The sequence below is a fragment of the Ptychodera flava genome, chromosome 14 (genome assembly GCF_041260155.1).
Source record: "Ptychodera flava strain L36383 chromosome 14, AS_Pfla_20210202, whole genome shotgun sequence".
NCBI lineage: Eukaryota > Metazoa > Hemichordata > Enteropneusta > Ptychoderidae > Ptychodera > Ptychodera flava.
Genome location: NC_091941.1, coordinates 5,716,075 through 5,734,279, shown reverse-complemented (window position 1 = coordinate 5,734,279; position 18,205 = coordinate 5,716,075). Strand labels below are relative to the sequence as shown.

Here is an 18,205-nt window from a genome sequence, read left to right as displayed (position 1 = left end):
GTAAGAAAAATGAATTTTGTTTCAAAATAGATAATTTACTTTTGTTTCATCCTAAAATACAGAACTGAAAAACAAATTTGTTGCTCATTGTTTGTGAATGCAGCCTCTCTGTTGTGACAGAAGCTCTCACCAATAACATCACTTGTAACATCACCTTCACTGGCTGATATTCATGTTACAATCAAGCCTTTGACCATATTTTTAGGCCTGCACTAGGACTCCAACCTTGACCCAACCATTCTGACATTCCTGAACTTCATGTGTCCATGTGTAATTGTCAGAAAAGTTTAGACTTTTCTCTCAATAGTTATTGACAAATCAGCTCTATGCAATGGTAAAGAGAATGCGTTCTTTGTAGCACTGGTGTTTCTCAACCTTCCATGGTGCAATATTGTCAATTCATCATCATTCAATTTTACATCTAGTCAAAGGTTCCTTTTAAGGTGTTTCTTCTGCAGAAAAACCCCATTACATGTAATAAAATCAATCTTTCATAACTTTACTTTTGCAAGTGAAGTTTGATCTCAGGCTGATTTCAGGACGTCAAATTGTAAATTATCCCTTACTCCCTATTTCTAATTACTCTTTGTGAGATAAGTATTTTGACAAACTCAGATCTGTGGAACACCTTTGCCATCCTTCTTACACAACTGTATTTGCATACCCATGATATCTCATAGAAATCAACCAATAACTTTGTCAACATTTACGTCTTTTCATCTCTGGCAACAAATGCTGCTGTTTTTCATCTCTGAGTACCAAATATACATTTACGTATACTGGTACTTTATCAAGTTACATCTTGAATACTATTTTCAGTGAAATCGAATGGGGATAAAAGCATTACATACACTTCAAATATTTCCAGTTCCTGAATAAAGTTAGGGCCACTCCTTTACAACAATGTAGAATGACAAAGAGGAAGCAGGAATTTTAAATAAAACACAAAACAGTCAAGTCAGATTTCTTCTTAAGTATCAATAAGAATATTGATGTTTATTCTGTGATTTTTATCAATATCACAATATCAGAAAATGGTATTACTTTGGATCAGTTTTACATTTCTAATTCTCTCCCTATAAAAACATCAATAACACATTATACCAAAAAAACTTGACAGAATGATTTCTACTTTTGAACTGAATATTGCAAAAGAAACAAAAAATACAAAATCTCTGACATTCCTTTTTGTGTATATTTATTTATACATGATTCAGTATGTACTATTGCTAGACATGACTTGGTATTTTGATGTGGAAACTATCCAGTATATTACACAGCAATGGAAGGATTCTGTTGGAAATTTGTGTGAAACCAAATAACGTGCACCATCAAAATTTTGGTGTCATGTTTTTCATCTCTAGTTTTCACAGTCACCTAATTTCTTTGAAATCTTGATCTATGCCAAAAGTAGTGATCTGTATCACCACAGACATACACACAATCTTCATTGCTATTGGTGATTTCACATTTGCTTCACGTGATATACTTTTCCAATTGCAGATATAGGTATGCGATTATCCACACAAACATTTGCGTTGACCTTCAGCTGCTCTGCATCTATTTCTTAATCATGGTGTTCCTACGAAGATAGAAAAAATAAATATTTAGAAATTTGCAAATTTTTTCTGAGAGTTAATCTTACTTTATTGTTCACAAATCACATCTGTTCTGGGTAAACAAGTATGCAATGGTGATGATTTCCTGTTTGTCATTACTTTAATATATACATCTATTTTTCAGTGAACGATTCTTTAACAAATCTCTCAAGGTCACTGGGTGATCAATAACCCGAATTCTAGAAATCCCACACTTTACTGCAGTCACATAAGATATATCTTTAGGAGGGTTTTTCTTCCTCAAAACTCTAAATGCTACTGTAAAACACTTGGTTGGAGAGTGTTGTGTGACTTTTCTTAGAACTCAGAACTCTTTCATCAACATAGCTTTTTCTTGAAATTTCCTTCAGCCACCCTTACACTGATATAAATCAAGTATAACATTTTTCAAGTCCAACTTTGGGGTAAGCTGTGCAATGAATAGGTTTGGACAACATTGGACAAGTCCTGACAATGATGATGAAACATGTCACATCAGTATGTGTCTATTATAATACAATTACTGGGCTTTTGAACTCTATCATATACAAGAAACCCATAAAATGTGCAACAAATTGTCCAACCACAGTCAGAAGAGGCTATGGATATCTGGCAGGCATTACTTCAATTTTTCTGGAATAAAATCACTTTTTTTGTGTGGTGACTGATGGTTACACATTTGAAAGGTTTTAATTTCATTTGTCAGATGTTAAAAACAATTTTTGAAGGTCAAAGCCTCTCTGAAATTCAGGACATACTCTCTTCATTTTTCATCTACCTGACCCTGTCTTTTTTGTTTTACTACTTACTCTTCCAGAGTTTTGCCGCCTCCACTGAGTACAAGGAATGGTGTCTGTAACTGTTTCTGTTTCTCTTGAAGTCTGGCCACTGTGTTCAATGGAGTGTCAGTGGAACTCATCTGTAACATCATCTATCAATGCAAAAATACACAACACAGACCATGTCAGAGGGTACATCACTGGGTTGATCAAATCATAGACCATGTCAGAGGGGACATCAATGGGTGGATCAAATCATAGACCATGTCAGAGGGGACATCACTGGGTGGATCAAATCATAGACCATGTCAGAGGGGACATCACTGGGTGGATCAAATCATAGACCATGTCAGAGGGGACATCACTGGGTGGATCAAATCATAGACCATGTCAGAGGGGACATCACTGGGTGGATCAAATCATAGACCATGTCAGAGGGGACATCACTGGGTGGATCAAATCATAGACCAGGTGAAAGGGGATCTCACTGGGTGGATCAAATCATAGACCATGTCAGAGGGGACATCACTGGGTGGATCAAATCATAGACCATGTCAGAGGGGACATCACTGGGTGGATCAAATCATAGACCATGTCAGAGGGGACATCACTGGGTGGATCAAATCATAGACCATGTCAGAGGGGACATCACTGGGTGGATCAAATCATAGACCAGGTGGAAGGGGATCTCACTGGGTGATATACAAATAAATCAACAGGTAAGCTTGTACATGTTCTGTCGACCATCACCTATCTATCTACATACCTACCTACCAGCAACCTATCTATCAGTCTATCCACACACGCACGCACGTGCATGCACACTGACAGACAGACAGACACACACACACACACACACACACACACACACACACACACACATATTATATATATATATATTATATATATATATATATATATATATATATATATATATATATATATATATATATATATATATATATATATATATATATATATATATATATATATAAAATGAGAGAAATGAGAACATAAACCCTGTTGGCTGACATATGATAAAGGATTCAGATAAATATGTTGTTAATGTCCATTTTATCCCGAATATGGCCATCAAGCCAAAGACGACTTACCAATTCATCCTGCAGTTTCTTTGATCTTTTCTCTGTCTTCATCTTACCGGAACCTTTGCCATGGAAACGATGAGACAGGACTCTGAAGGCCTGCAAAGCAATTCAAGAAATGGTTAGAAGTACTTGATGCAAGTAAATCTATTTTGCATTGCAAGGTTACTGAACAAGTATCATCTGGTGGTGCTGCAGCTTAGGTTGGTAAGCATGCACACATCTCAATGTTTCTATATTTAGATGGATAATAGCAGTAGAAATAACAACAATTGTTTTTTCATTTTACTTCTTTATCCTCACATTTGCAATGTACAAGTTTTGCATGTATGGCATTTTTTCTAGGGAACACCACGGCTCAAAATGAACATTTTGTGAGATCAAGCATCCAAGAGAACTGGTACATTAGTTTCCACACTCAAACTGTTTAATTGCATATCTTGTTCTGTGAATACTGAGTGCCTTCTAGTTACTGGAGACATGTCAGAAACTTGGAAAACACACAGAACTGATACAGTCTGTTCATACCTCTTTCTGATTGAGGTCCCTTCCTGTCTCGTCATGGTAATGAACTTTGACATCAGGTTTGTAATCTTCTTTCTCTCTGAACTCTACCACAGGGCCTCTGTACTTGTCATTGTAACGGCTGTGTTTGCTGTCTTCTTCACTGAAAGCAACAAAATATGTTGCTTCTTTATTCAATCAAAACACATCACATTTTGTTTGAAATTTGCAAGAAACATACATACCACATTATTTACTTGACAAAGTTGCCTGGTGGCAGATATACTGTGGTCTGTACATAGAATGAGCAATGTATGATAAATGAACACACACTTTGCATTAATAAAACAATTACAGCATGCAAGGAGCATTGGTGTTAAGGCTGGGTGGTATGAGCGTGAGCTTGCAACAACACATTTCACATAGCAAAGTCTTGCTGTATCTTCAGGTCAACTGGAGTAGAGACCAGTAACATCAATGATCATCAGTTTTTCATATCTCCCATAGTGCTTTGCATGATGGTAGGTACACTTAAACTGATGATGATGCAGTATTTGATGAACACTGAAGTACCAATCTCATATATGATGTACTGGTAGGAAAACAATAGTTTTGATATGTACATCATTTTCCAATTTTGGCCTCAATTTTCCATCTGATTGTTTTTCACCAATTGTTGCATCTTCCATTGAGCAGAGCACTGTCATGCTTTGCGACCATAAAAACAGCTCAATATCTGCTGTTATTTACTCCAGGCACATCTGTTTAGCTTCATGCACTAAGTGTTCACATCCATGCATCAGTCCAGCATTATAAACGAGACCACAAAGTTATACATGGTTAGTGGTGACCATTACTTCATTTTTTGCTTTGCATGTGCAGCGTATACACAACTTGCAGACAACTACTTCAATGGTGCTGAGAAGGACTTCATTGGTGTTGAGTATTCCATGTTATCAAGCATTTATGTTATATAGGTGAGTCTATAAGCAGGCAATTCAGCAGCTGCTCTTAGAATGCCTTCATCTAGCAAGCAAGCATATCACATTCTGTTAATGCTTAACAGCACATCCACTGCACAAAGCTTGAACTTGACTGCACATCCACTGCACAAAGCTTGTTCCATATCACCTCAAACTTAACCAGGATTTTCAACTGTGTTGTAATCTGTTCAGTAGATCCGTAAGAGTCAATGTCACAGAAGATTTCTTCTCCAGTTTTATCCAAGAATCTCATCATCACAGATTACTGGCCGGGGTTTCCCATGTTACGACCGTGACCTTCTTCATAATCACCACAGAATTTTTGTACAATTGTATAGTTTCTGTGGCAAATGTGGAGCTAGTTACAATGAAATGGGAGACAGGGCCAGAGTGATGCTTGCCTCATTTAAAACATTTTCTCAATTTTGATACTTACTGGTAATTCTTATCTTCAATGGTATAGCTCCTGGCTTCAATATTGCCACGTTTTGCTTTGCTGGCAATCTTGGCACTCTCTTCTTCTTTGTCAAGATAACCCTTCTTCTGTGCCACCAGGAGAGCCCCCGCAATTCCCGATGTGATTTGAGGTTCGTCTTCCAAAATAGGTGCATCCTCCTCCTGAAGAAGGAAATAACAAGGGACACCAAAATGTTACCAGTCATTTCAAGAAAGATGCAAACATCATAACAAACACATGACAACAGAAACTCTGAGTAAAGTCAGACAACACCAACAGAAAAGCAGTAAGCAGGTTGTATTGAATGAACACACTGGAATCAGAGTCCACAGGATTGAGGACAGGAGACAAAACTGCCTTTCAAAGTCAAAGACACAGGGATTGGCTGAATTTGATAACTCCATTCAAAATGGTATTACAATATTAGTGTTTTGCTAAGGTTGGGCAACATTGGTACATGATTGGGTAACCCTGTAACATTTCTGCTGTCCCACAATCTGATACCTGTAACATTTCTGCTGTCCCTCATCTGATACCTGTAACATTTCTGCTGTCCCTCAATCTGATACCTGTAACATTTCTGCTGTCCCTCATCTGATACCTGTCACATTTCTGCTGTCCCTCATCTGATACCTGTAACATTTCTGCTGTCCCACAATCTGATACCTGTCACATTTCTGCTGTCCCTCATCTGATACCTGTCACATTTCTGCTGTCCCCTCATCTGATACCTGTAACATTTCTGCTGTCCCTCATCTGATACCTGTAACATTTCTGCTGTCCCTCATCTGATACCTGTAACATTTCTGCTGTCCCTCAATCTGATTGCGTAACGTTAATATACCAAGGGTAACCCCAATAAAACGACTGGGAACTCTGGTAACACTTAGCTGCTTACTGCCTTTACAAAACCACTGCATAAAGTTCTACCTCATCTGTGATGCATGCAAATTCACCTCAGTAATTAATGCAGACATGAATTAACACCAAGTGATAGCTGTTATTTGGTAGAATTTATCACAAAGCAAATGTACACCACCTTGAGATTTGCCCTTCTCTCTGCTTCCAGATTCACTGCACTCCATCCTTGTACAGCTTCTTCATCTTCATCTTCCATGTTCTGTTTCTCCTCCTCTTCTCTATCTATGTCCACCATTTCATCCTCGTTTGTTTCTCTGTTGCCAGACGTTCCTGATGTATTCATGTAAAAAAATGTCCGTTTTATTTGCAGAATTACATTTTGAGGAAATCATATGTACTTGCTCCAGTCTACTATACTTCACTGTAGTAGCAATACCTAAACTAGCGCACAGGTATTGTTATTTTGTAACATGGCTTCTGAAATGCACAATGTAATTTCACAGGAATTTAAGCAAATTTTTTTCTCAATAAAAAAGTAAACAAGGAAAGGCAACAAGTGCAAAGTAATGTTTTGAGGTGAGAGTTCAAAAGGAAAACACAAACCATATGTTGGTATTTCTCCCAGAGTTCTACAAAACTCTGATGTTGCATTGAGTACGATAGACATTCCTCTAGACGTGTCAGCACCATCCATTGCTGAATCTGACTTTTCATCTCTGGTTGCGGACACAACTTCAGCAACCTAGGGAGACAAATACAAGAAATATTCCATGACAAATATTATCATCCTCAATTGTTTTCATCAGAAGTGACAGTCTCATTGTCTTAAAATCACTCGTGCAGTGTTGTGCGTGTTGGTCTCCCAGCAATCCAATTACTTTAAACGTTCACCAAAAAAATCATGTAAAGTGCAGTCATAATTGATGTTACACAGTGTTTTTGCTATGGTTGGGGAATATTGGTAAATGATTTAGGAACCCATGATGTAACATTGCTGCTGTCCCCTATTTGATTCCACTGATATACCAAGAGGAACCCCGGTAACATCTACCTGCGTCCCGCCCTTAGCAAAAACAATGTTACATTCTGACATGACCAGATACTGTACCTTCTCAGCTCCCTTTGCAGCGTCCTTTTTCTGTTTGACTCGGCGACTCTTTTCCAGAGCAATTTGCAACTCTAGCTGTGCATCATCTTCAACCACTGTGTATCTTTCCTCCTCAGGTGGTCCTAGTATTTCAGATTCCTCCACACTGGGGAAATCAACATCCATATCGGCAGCTTCCTGCCCTGTGTTCTGTAGGTCTGTGTGATTTGTGGAATCAGTACTGCCTCTTATTCTTGACCTTGAACAAACAAAATATTCTATCAGTTTTGAAAGTACAGCTGTGGAGAACTTCCTCCTGAATTTTGCACCAGGTACATAGTACATAAAAACATCAGCAATGAATATAAGTCAGTAGTGACAGGATTTTGGTTACTCTGTAAATCTCTACACGAGACTGAATACAACATGATCCCTTTCAATGCCATGGTTTTGCCCAAACCCATTGTTATCAATGGTGATTGTGGAATTGGAGTGAACAGGTTAAAGAGATTTTCAAGACACTGCCAAACAGTGTATGCTGTGCATACTTCATTGGTGCTAGTATTCAAATATAGTTCAAATATTCCCATGTCACCAATTGTTAGTAATTTCATCACATAATTACAAAACACATGAATTCATTTGCTGATTGTAGAATCTGTCAAATGATTACCTTGATCCATGGTCCTCTGATGTGGAATCAACTTCCGGCACCAGATCTTCCGCTTTCAGTTTCCGAATTTTTCTTCTCCTCTTCTTGGGTTTCTTGAAGGCTGTCATTTCTTCATGTGTGTAGTATTCTGTGGCAAGTGAGGGAGCTGCAATGTCTAGTGTCTGGAACTGTAACCAGAATGTAGGATGAAAAAAATGGGTCTTGTGACCGTGTGCAGTTTAGGAATGAAATTACTTCCAATACTTTATTTTCAGATAAGAAGATACATTAACCCAGAGAAAGCCAACAACAATACACATCAATGACTGTCTTTACAAAGGGGTAGGATTCAGGTTGAACAAAAGTTCTCGTAAGATTGATATCCTAGAATAACTAAATTGGGCCACAGAGAGTAAACTCTTTTCCCTAAAGGGCTTGCAGTTTATACATTTAGTTACCAGAAAGAAATTATTGGAAAAATGCTCAACTTTCATAAACTTGCAAATCAAATTATCTTCAACAAGTTTAATTTGATTTGCTGTGTCATCTGTTCAACGCCAATCAAGAGTCAGAGTATGGATGCTAATTTTCAAAGTATCAAAGTCTTACAAGCTCCTGGCAGCTGTTCTGAACTCTAATTTCTCATATCTTGTGATGTCATGGGGTCAAATGAGACTTTCTAGATATTTGGTTACAAAAACAATGAATAACTCTATTCGTGAATCACACACTTCTACTTACGGCAATATTATGTTTTACAATGCTGGTGAAGAACCTGTATAATGATTATTCATTTGTACTTACAGCATTTTGTTTCAGTTCTTGTCTAATTTTTTCCATTTCTCTGTCATGCTCAAGACTCACACCACCGCCTCCACCAAGTACAAAACTCTGTTTCTTCTCTCCCTCAATTTCTTCATCATACTTGGATAACAGCGCTTTCTGTTTCACCTACAAACAGTTACAAGAAAAGAAAATTGAGTAATCTTAGTTGAATACCAAGTTAAACATTTATAAGAAAAGATAAAAAGACTGCATGCTCAAAAATATAAAGCCATAGAAGTATTAGCTGGTGGTAACATGTTGGTTGAGAACTAACATGAAAATTTTAAAATTTCCATCCCAGTTCTAAATGCGGCATATAGAGACATTTTAAAGAGTAAAAATGACCAGTGGTAGATTCCACATGGGATAAGCGTGTGTATACCTTACTAAAAACATGATCTAGTAGCTGCATCTACATACAATGGAATACATGTCACTGGTTGTACATCAAGCCACTGATAGAACCATGCAAAGAATCAAGAACATCAACTTTTTCTACGTTTTATTCACCAAAGCCTAAATGTAGTGGACAATTCACAGCATTGGCAAAGAGACTTCTTAGGAAAAGGTTTTACTGCATCAATTGTCAACGACAGCGATGCTTCAAACTGCTTTATAATAATCTCTATCTACAAATATGACCCTGTTTTAAAACTACGAATAAAAAATTCTCACCATTCCAAATTCGTCAAACTCTGGCTCATCATACGGATTGTAACCAGGTTTCTTTTTCTTCAATTCTACATTTTTGGCAGCCTTCTCGTATTCAGCAATATTAACATTCATTAGCATATCATCACCTTCCTCCAAGACATCTGTGTGAAAAAAGTACAAATTCTTGAGTCTGAAAAGTGAATTACGTGAACACTTCACAGGTAGATGATGAAAGTGACAATCTGAAGTTCATTCTTGTTAAAAATCTTGACTACGGCCGACAGTAAAACAACAGAAGTCACCATACAAAACCTCTTACAGAACTGATACCTTGACACTGACAGTATAAAAGGGAATTTCATCATCACAGAGATGAATAAAAATCTGTCTTCAGTCTTTTGAAAACTCTACTTTGGTTCTATACTACAGTGTTTTCTGAAAACACTCAGAGACATTCATTTGACTTTTGACTTCTAAAACCTGATACACTTGGCTATATTTTGTTGCCCACAATCTGTAGGTTACAACAAATTGATTATTACTCAATTAACAGGGCACCTACCTCTGTCTTCAAGAGTGAGAACTACACTTTGTCCATCCTTGAAGGAATCTTTGGAGTGCTGAACTGTTAAACCTCTGAGATTTGTTGCAGTGTACGCCTGTCAAAATGTAAAAATACATGGTGGAATATCAGAGAACCTCTGAGATTTGTTGCAGTGTACGCCTGTCAAAATGTAAAAATACATGGTGGAATATCAGAGAACCTCTGAGATTTGTTGCAGTGTACGCCTGTCAAAATGTAAAAATACATGGTGGAATATCAGAGAACCTCTGAGATTTGTTGCAGTGTACGCCTGTCAAAATGTAAAAATACATGGTGGAATATCAGAGAACCTCTGAGATTTGTTGCAGTGTACGCCTGTCAAAATGTAAAAATACATGGTGGAATATCAGAGAACCTCTGAGATTTGTTGCAGTGTACGCCTGTCAAAATGTAAAAATACATGGTGGAATATCAGAGAACCTCTGAGATTTGTTGCAGTGTACGCCTGTCAAAATGTAAAAATACATGGTGGAATATCAGAGAAGGTATGAAATGAGAAACTAAACATCACTGTCCTTGGTTCCTCATTTTGAAAACGTTTAATCTGGAACTAAATTTATATCAATTACACTTTCTGAGCACTTTCTTGACAGCAACAATGTAAAACTGTTTTGTGACAGACTTATTAATAAGAAACTTTAACCCAAGGATGACTGTCACATGTGAACTTGACACAATAAACCACTGACAAAAGGACAAGCTGAACACAGTTACTCACTGTGACTACTGTCTATACCTTGGAATGTTTCTTACCTGTTGCCTTCTCTTCTCTTCTGTTCCAAACTCATTTTCTACAAGATTTCCGATACCAAATTCCTCATCCATTTCTTCTAAAAGTCTGGCCTAAAGAGTTCAAGGAAAGCACAACACAAGACAGTCAAAGTCAGGGGAAATTGACCATGAAAAGAGGGATGAGGTGAGTTTCAAACTTTCATAATCTGTAAAACCTACTGCAGTATCAGAGTATTCAACTCTCTGTTTTTATGATTGTGGTGCTACTATGTCATATACTTAAATTTCTTCGGCATCAAGCACTGTGGCTGGCTTCTTTAACATAATCAAAAATACTTTGTTTCATGAAAGTGTTGGACAAAACTCACTGTTTTCTCAGCCTTTTCTTTCTCTTGTTGTAATTTTCTACTCTTCTGAACCCAAACTAATGCGTTGTCTAGTTCATCATCATCATCATACTCTGCTATACTTTTAACTTTACTGCAAAAAAAGATGACATAGATGTATTATAAAGATATCATGATGATAATATGACTTGCTGATGTCAGGTGCTAGTTCACATCAGGCTTTCCGATCTTTATTTCTCTCTCTGAAGTCAAACTTTGGTAAAGTGTCTGATTAACATTGTCCCGACTCCATAACAGACATATGATGTAACCACTCACTCTACTCATTAACTTCCACTCCAACATTTTCCTGTGTTCCTTAAATTGCCTCATACAACACTATATTCCATAACAAGAGAAGCTATGAGGTACGCTACCAAGAACTGGAACAATTGTCTCTGTGCTAAGGCAGAAACGGAGACCTTTGAGAATGTCCTCATTTGGATCTAAACGGGGGACCTTCTTATCAAGAAAATTAATTTGTGCCTTTCTTTACAGTTATCTTTTCACTGGTATGCAGATCACAAATCATGTTTCCCGTTGATAAGTCTGGTGTTCACATATTTGACTCATGACATCAAACTTACTTGAGTTTTTGATTAATTCGTCTCTTTTGTCGGATGAGTTCCATCTTTTCCCTGATTTCTTGTCTTTTCCTTTCTTCTGCCAGGTTGACTGCCGGTCTGTGTACATCGTCCCTCTTGTCATATGGTTTTTCTTCAGCCTCCCCATCGCCTTTCTTTTCAGAGTCTGTCACTTCTAAAGGCTTCAAGCCTAGCTTTATTCTCAGTTTGCTGTCATAAGGAAAGGATCAAATCTTTGCGGTAAACTTCATGTGGATTAATCATGTGGTTAAAATAGAACCACTACTGCTTGTACATTTTCAGTACACTTAATTAAGCTCATCAATCAAATAATTTTAAAATATTTCAAATGTCATCAAAATTTGGATCAAACTGCACAACGAAAAATGTTGCAGTACTGGTAAATGAGAAGCAATTTCAGTTTTGTGTAGGAGGCTTCCAAAGTTTTAGATTCTCTGATACAAATGGTAATGAGTTCAATGGGCAACTTGTGAAAGGTATAGCTGGAACCAGTGATGTGTTTTATAGATTGTATATGTTACAAGTTTTTCATTTAAAGGTCATGAGTTACTCATTTGAAAGTCACAAGTTTTGTTTTTTGAAGAGCACAAGTTTTTCGTTTGATGCAGAGAGTGCATTGGTGGGTATATACAGAGCTGGAATAGATCACTCATGCTTGAAAGAGATATAAGTAGCTTTAAATGTTTACAGTAAAAGAATTTGTAGTTAACCCAAAACTGAACCGGATGCTATTGAAAATGGGAGAGTACTGGCAAAATTTATAAAAACGTCATAGTGCTTGTAATGACAATTGAGCTTATTTGTTTGAAAGTGTCATAACCCTTTCACCAACAATGGAATGGTCCAGTTCCTTTGTTTTGACTGGTGAGGCTTGACCTGTATACAAGGAGATGGGGGAGGGGAGAGTAAAATGTCATGAAACCCCTCATTTAAAAATGCATTACATTTACTCTTAAAGTACATAAAGTAAAACAGGCCTGGCACCATGTCACTTCTTTTAGCAACTGATATAGTAAGTTTATATTCTCATCAGCATTGCAGATGTCAACATCAAAATTGATTGGTACTCACTTTGTTTCCTCTATACTCAAAGACATTCCATCACCACCACCTCCACCTCCACTGGCAGAAGCCCCTGCTTCTTCTCCTGGTGGACTTCCACCTCCTCTGTCTTCTGATGTCAAAGACCAAAAAAAAATTACAGTATGTTCTAAATCATCACGTTGTTTGGGAGCAATGAATGCCATAGCTGAAGCATTCAACAAACACAAAACATTTGTCGTAAAGATATGTTTGGTAATTTGAATAGTCCCATCTTTATTGTTATTGTCATATTATACAGTAATCAAAATTGCGATGGCTGCTGAACTGTTGTAAACTTTTCTATGCTATCATTCGTTGTCAACAATATCAATATTTCACTAGCACAGCATCTGAGCCAAAAGAGTTTCACACATTGCATTCTGCAACACCTCATGGGCTTCACAGGGACAGACACACGCTACTGCTGGAAATCTAGACAAGAATGAAGTAAAACGCAACGAAGAATTAAATGTAGCACACATCATAGGACAAGTGATCTTCCTTGACGCAATCATTAAATGATGTCATCAATGGTTTATCTCACCATGTTCTGGTTTTTCTTGCTTAATTCTGATTGGTGGAGGGCCTTCATCATCACTTTCACTTTTCCTTCTTTTTCTCCTTGATCTGTCTTCATCTCTCTTCTTCTCTCTATCCCGATCTCTGTCCCTGTCTTTGTCCTTGTGCCTGTGCCTCCTCTCCTCTCTATCACGATCCTTGTCTTTGTGTTTGTGCTTCCGTTCTTCCCGGTCACGATCTTTCTCTTTATGTTTCTTGGAAGAACCCATACTGGGCTGAACTCAACCTAAAATTGATACAAAAAATTTTCTGTGCATGTTTTCATAAAAACATATTTACACTGAAACTATAGGCTTCACAAACATTGTCACTTCATCAGCTCTTAATTTGTGTAAAGGCATCCTCTGTCGTACATGTCTAGAGTATCCATGTTTCTGACATCCTGCAATATTTTCACAGTCAAGAACCTACATTATACAACCAACAGTTACACTAAACTGTTTAGTTAATTCGTGATGGCAATATTTAGAAGTTGATTGAAATTGTTTTCTCATGAAATGTACAACTGTGTATTTGCAAAATTTGGCAAGACTTCAAATACAATAGCTTGACTTTAATATCAGGCAATTGTGCAATATTGTTGTAGTACTGTAGATTTGGTTCAAACTAAAAAAATCAGAACTCCCTTTTATTAAATTATTGCGAATTATTACTAACCAGTTCATATGAACCAAAGCTTTATCAGACTGATCACTCATTATAATTGTATTAAGTACGGTTCTATGTGGATATACAGTTTCATTTGGGCACACACATTTATTTTACAGAAATCTGCACTTAGTTTATTTCTCCAAAAGATTTGATAATTGCCTATTGATAATGATATATCGAACATTATGTTATGTTGGGGAGTGGCAACACAGCACCATCAAGACTGCTATTATTGGGCCCGGGGTAGATCCTACTCCTCATCATAACACAATCGGGGCTTGTGGTAGGGTTGCGTACTGGGTAACTGGTCAACTGGACGCCACGTCAACTGGACCCCGGTCAACTGGACCCCTTACCCAAGTCAACTGGACCCTAAATGTTTTGTTTTGTTTTTGCCAAAGCACCTTAGCCCTTATCAATTTCACTCTAAAGGTGCATTTTTGAGGTTATGATCCACTAGCAGTTCTTCTGGCACGTGATGAACGCAAATCAAAAACCAACCCATAAACTCTTGATTTCATTGCACAGGCGAACAGGCTTAATACATGTAAACATGAAAATTTGGTGAAAGTTGAGTAAGGGAATCTTAAAATAAGGATAGATTACACTTTGTACCTGAACTAGCGTACATGATAGTATATACATGTATAGGTTCCAATTCAGCACGCTAGCACCGCAGTTAGGCTAATACGGGGGTTGATTAAGTACGAATGTGGGTCCATAAACAAATTATAAGAAGAAACGGAATAACTCTCAACACAAGTGGGTATTAATCACAAATGATTTGAACAGATGTAATGTTTAGAAGGTAAAGTTTTTCGGGATGCGGTTTGGGTAGAGTAACCGTGTTCAGGGTGTAGGGTCAAGTTGACTTAGGGTCGAGTTGACTTGGGGTCCAGTTGTCCAGAAACCGCATACTGTACCAAGTCCCCCCGAGCTCCCCATCAGTTCATATAGATCGTGGGGAACGTGGTAGGTCATAAGAATACGTGCGAATCGTAACACTACTAACACTAATAGCCTTTCATCCGTTGTTTTCTCGAGGGTCTATGGTTGTGTTAGCTGCAAAATTGTAGCCCTACGGTGTGGCGGTCGGTGATTTTTGGTTTTTGCGACTTCGCTCACCAGTAGCGCTACAATGCCGATGGCCCTGTAGAGGTGAAAATAAGCGCACCCCATTGGACAAGGCCTGTTGATGTGATTACCAACTTCCGGTAATGGCGGCCTCAGAAACACCGATGCCCAACGCACGCCCAATGTTTATGGAACGCGATCGACGTGTTTGAACAAATTTCCAAACCCAATAAACGACAAGATTAGTGAAGTATAGTATTGTGTCTTCAGTAATGATAAACCAGTACGACCAAATGCAGTAAATATGTAGCATTTTACTTACTTTTTTGGATGCTTCAAAAGCATTCGATCGCGTGAACCATTGGACATTGTTTAAGAAGTTGATTTCTCGCAAGGTTCCAATTTATATTGTAAGATTTTTACTCATTTGGTATCGGACGCAATCTATTATTATTCATTGGGGTGATTGCATTTCATCTGGATTTACTGTTACTAATGGTGTAAGACAGGGCGGTGTCCTATCCCCAAAACTTTTTAATGTATATAATGATAACTTGAGTGCTTTGCTTGTAAAATCTCAAGTAGGCTGTAATATCGGTGGAACGTTTATAAACCATTTAATGTATGCCGACGACATTTGCTTGATATGTCCTTCTGTCAAAGGGACGCAGAAATTGATAGATATTTGTAGTTCTTATGGTACCACTCATGACATTGTTTTCAATACAAAGAAAACCGAATGCCTGTGTGTCATCTCTAACAAATCTAGAGTTGTACATTTTCCTAAAGTTTACATAAATGGTATACAAATCGCATTTGTAGAAACTAAGAAGTATTTGGGCTGTCTTCTAACATCTCACTTTTTAGACGATGCAGATATTGATCGTCAAAAGAGATCATTCTATGTTTCAGCTAATATGCTTCTGAGGAAATTTTCGCTATGTTCTTTAAGGGTAAAATGTATGATTTTTAAAGCCTATTGTTACCAATTGTACGGATCTCACCTTTGGTTTAGATATTCCCTTGGGGCTATGATGAAACTGAGAGTTGCTTATAATAATGCTGCCCGTATTTTTCTGGGATACAGAAAGTTCAGTAGTGCAAGTTCCATGTTTGTTTCAAACGATCTGTATAATTTTGACAGTTTACTCAGAAAACAAATGTATGGCTTTATGGTACGAATATCTATATGTGATCATGGAGGTAGGAAGAGATGTGATAATGTAATTATTCAGCAAGTGAATCAGTGCTTGAATTTCTCATCTGAATTACGCAAGTTTTGGATTGATTCTCTTTTCTAGTGAGATAAGGTTGGCTGTCAGCACCCTCACCGGTGCTTTATTCCAAGTGTCTTTAAGTTTATTCTTTCATTTCTGTAATAGTGTTTCTATGGACAATTGATGTCCGATTTAAAGAGAAATAAATAAAATAAATAAATGTCACATCAACACGCCTCGTCCAATGGCGTGCGCTTATTTTCACCTCTACAGGGCCATAGGCATTGTAGCGCTACTGGTGAGCGAAGTCGCAAAACCCAAAATTCACCGACCGCCTCACCGCACCGTAGCGCTACAATTTTGCAGCTATGGTTGTGTGTGAAACTGTTGAACAAGAAGTGTTGACTAGTTTGGCGTCGGCTTGAGCTGACACATCGTGATGGACATTTTAAATGGCACTCACTTGTCACACTTTTTAAAAAATGACAAAGAAATTCATAGTTGATCCACGGTTGCACGATACTGCCATCAATTTGTACACGATTCAAAACATACACAGTCATGAGGTGTAACTCATGTAAATGGATTTATTTTGGCAGGGTCTCTGCTGTCACCGAAAAAGAAAATATTTCGTTTTCTAACAAATGGTCCATATATCTTGAACACCTACTGCCTTTAATTTACCTACCTTTATGCACGGTGTAAATACGGGAGAGCAATCAGCGACTACGGCTGTAATATTTTGAGTGACAATGACATCTACTGCACGCACACTGAACGTAAGATCAAACACACAACATGGCGGAATACCCAACATGCAAAGCCCCGGAAGTTGATCATCAGATGCGAGATCCGAAAAGCGGAGAAGCGACGCGACCTACCGAGGACGGAGGTGATGTCTGAGCTCGGAGGTGGGTTGCAATATCCTTCTCCCCTGTGCGGCGCCGCAGCGGAGGGCACTTGTGCACCTCATTTGTCTCGGTGCTAGAGCTTGAAGTAGCCGATTAGCACCACAGATTGTTGTGCGATATGCATGAGAAATAATAACTTCATCTGATCGTTACATCAACATTAATGACATTGTCAAAGGTAAGCCTCATCACCGACGCTTCGCGAAGTCCCTGTGCTGTGACCATCTTTTGGTAGCATGTATCACATGTAGGGCTTCGCGAGGTGTTGCTGCGGTTCCGTAGCCCTACCACGCCACTCCCTGGCTGGTGCCCCACTTCCCACAACAACCAGCCAGGGAGTGGCAGGGCTACGGAACCGCAGCAACTCGAAGCGACTGTGACCGATACGGTGTAAATATCGTGTACAATAGTACATGGAAGATTTTGCAAATCTTGATGTTGATTAGCAGAAAGATAAGTTTTGCACCCAGAGTTGGCCCTGGCGTTAGGCCTCCCACCACAGGCCGGTAGCACACAGCCTAGCTGCAGTGCAGTAGCTCGAAGTTTTGCCTGGGTATTTGGGTCGGACGGCAAAACCTGTTGCCGTCCGACACAAATACCCCAGCCACATTATTTACACACAGCCTTGCCACATATCCCTGCGAACCTTGCTTCGGTTCCGTAGCCCTGCCACTCCCTGGCTGGATGTGAGGGGCCCCACTCCCCCACACAACCAGCCAGGGCTACGGAACCGCAGCAATGCATACCGTGCTGTGTGTTCCTGGCGTTATACGGCCTAGGCCATAACGCCGGGAACACACAGCACGGCACACAGGGCTACCTTGCCACGCAGAGCTAGCCCTGGGTACACGGCCTCCACC

The 18,205-nt window shown here is 38.6% G+C and overlaps 1 protein-coding gene across 3 annotated transcripts; it reads right to left on the bottom strand.

Moving 5' to 3' along the window:
• Window positions 1-963: 963 nt before the first annotated feature.
• On the bottom strand, window positions 964-17,257 carry LOC139149069 (U4/U6.U5 tri-snRNP-associated protein 1-like). Of its 3 annotated transcripts, none has more exons than XM_070720593.1 (18): window positions 17,123-17,257; window positions 13,458-13,718; window positions 12,902-13,004; window positions 11,813-12,019; window positions 11,208-11,319; window positions 10,861-10,950; window positions 10,066-10,162; window positions 9,525-9,664; window positions 8,829-8,975; window positions 8,046-8,212; window positions 7,394-7,631; window positions 6,889-7,027; window positions 6,464-6,615; window positions 5,404-5,585; window positions 4,009-4,147; window positions 3,490-3,579; window positions 2,408-2,529; window positions 964-1,582 (listed from the first exon to the last, which is right to left on the bottom strand). In XM_070720593.1, the coding sequence occupies exons 2-18, from the start codon at window positions 13,699-13,701 to the stop codon at window positions 1,561-1,563; spliced, it is 2,391 nt and encodes a 796-aa protein (XP_070576694.1). In that variant the 5' UTR covers window positions 13,702-13,718; window positions 17,123-17,257; the 3' UTR covers window positions 964-1,560. The 3 variants fall into 3 exon arrangements, with proteins under 3 accessions (XP_070576694.1, XP_070576696.1, XP_070576695.1); XM_070720595.1 differs by having other exon boundaries at window positions 12,902-13,001; window positions 17,123-17,255; XM_070720594.1 differs by having other exon boundaries at window positions 13,458-13,741; window positions 17,123-17,249.
• Window positions 17,258-18,205: the final 948 nt, after the last annotated feature.

What these genes read in the sequence shown, in the direction of transcription:
- LOC139149069 (XM_070720593.1), bottom strand. Translation starts at nt 13,701, where the DNA reads ATGGGTTCTTCCAAGAAACATAAAGAGAAAGATCGTGACCGGGAAGAA. An exon ending in CGAATTAATCAAAAACTCAA is followed by an intron (nt 11,320 to 11,812) that starts GTAAGTTTGATG and finishes CTTTTTTTGCAG; the next exon opens with TAAAGTTAAAAGTATAGCAG. An exon ending in GGGACCTCAATCAGAAAGAG is followed by an intron (nt 3,580 to 4,008) that starts GTATGAACAGAC and finishes ATTGCTTTGCAG; the next exon opens with GCCTTCAGAGTCCTGTCTCA.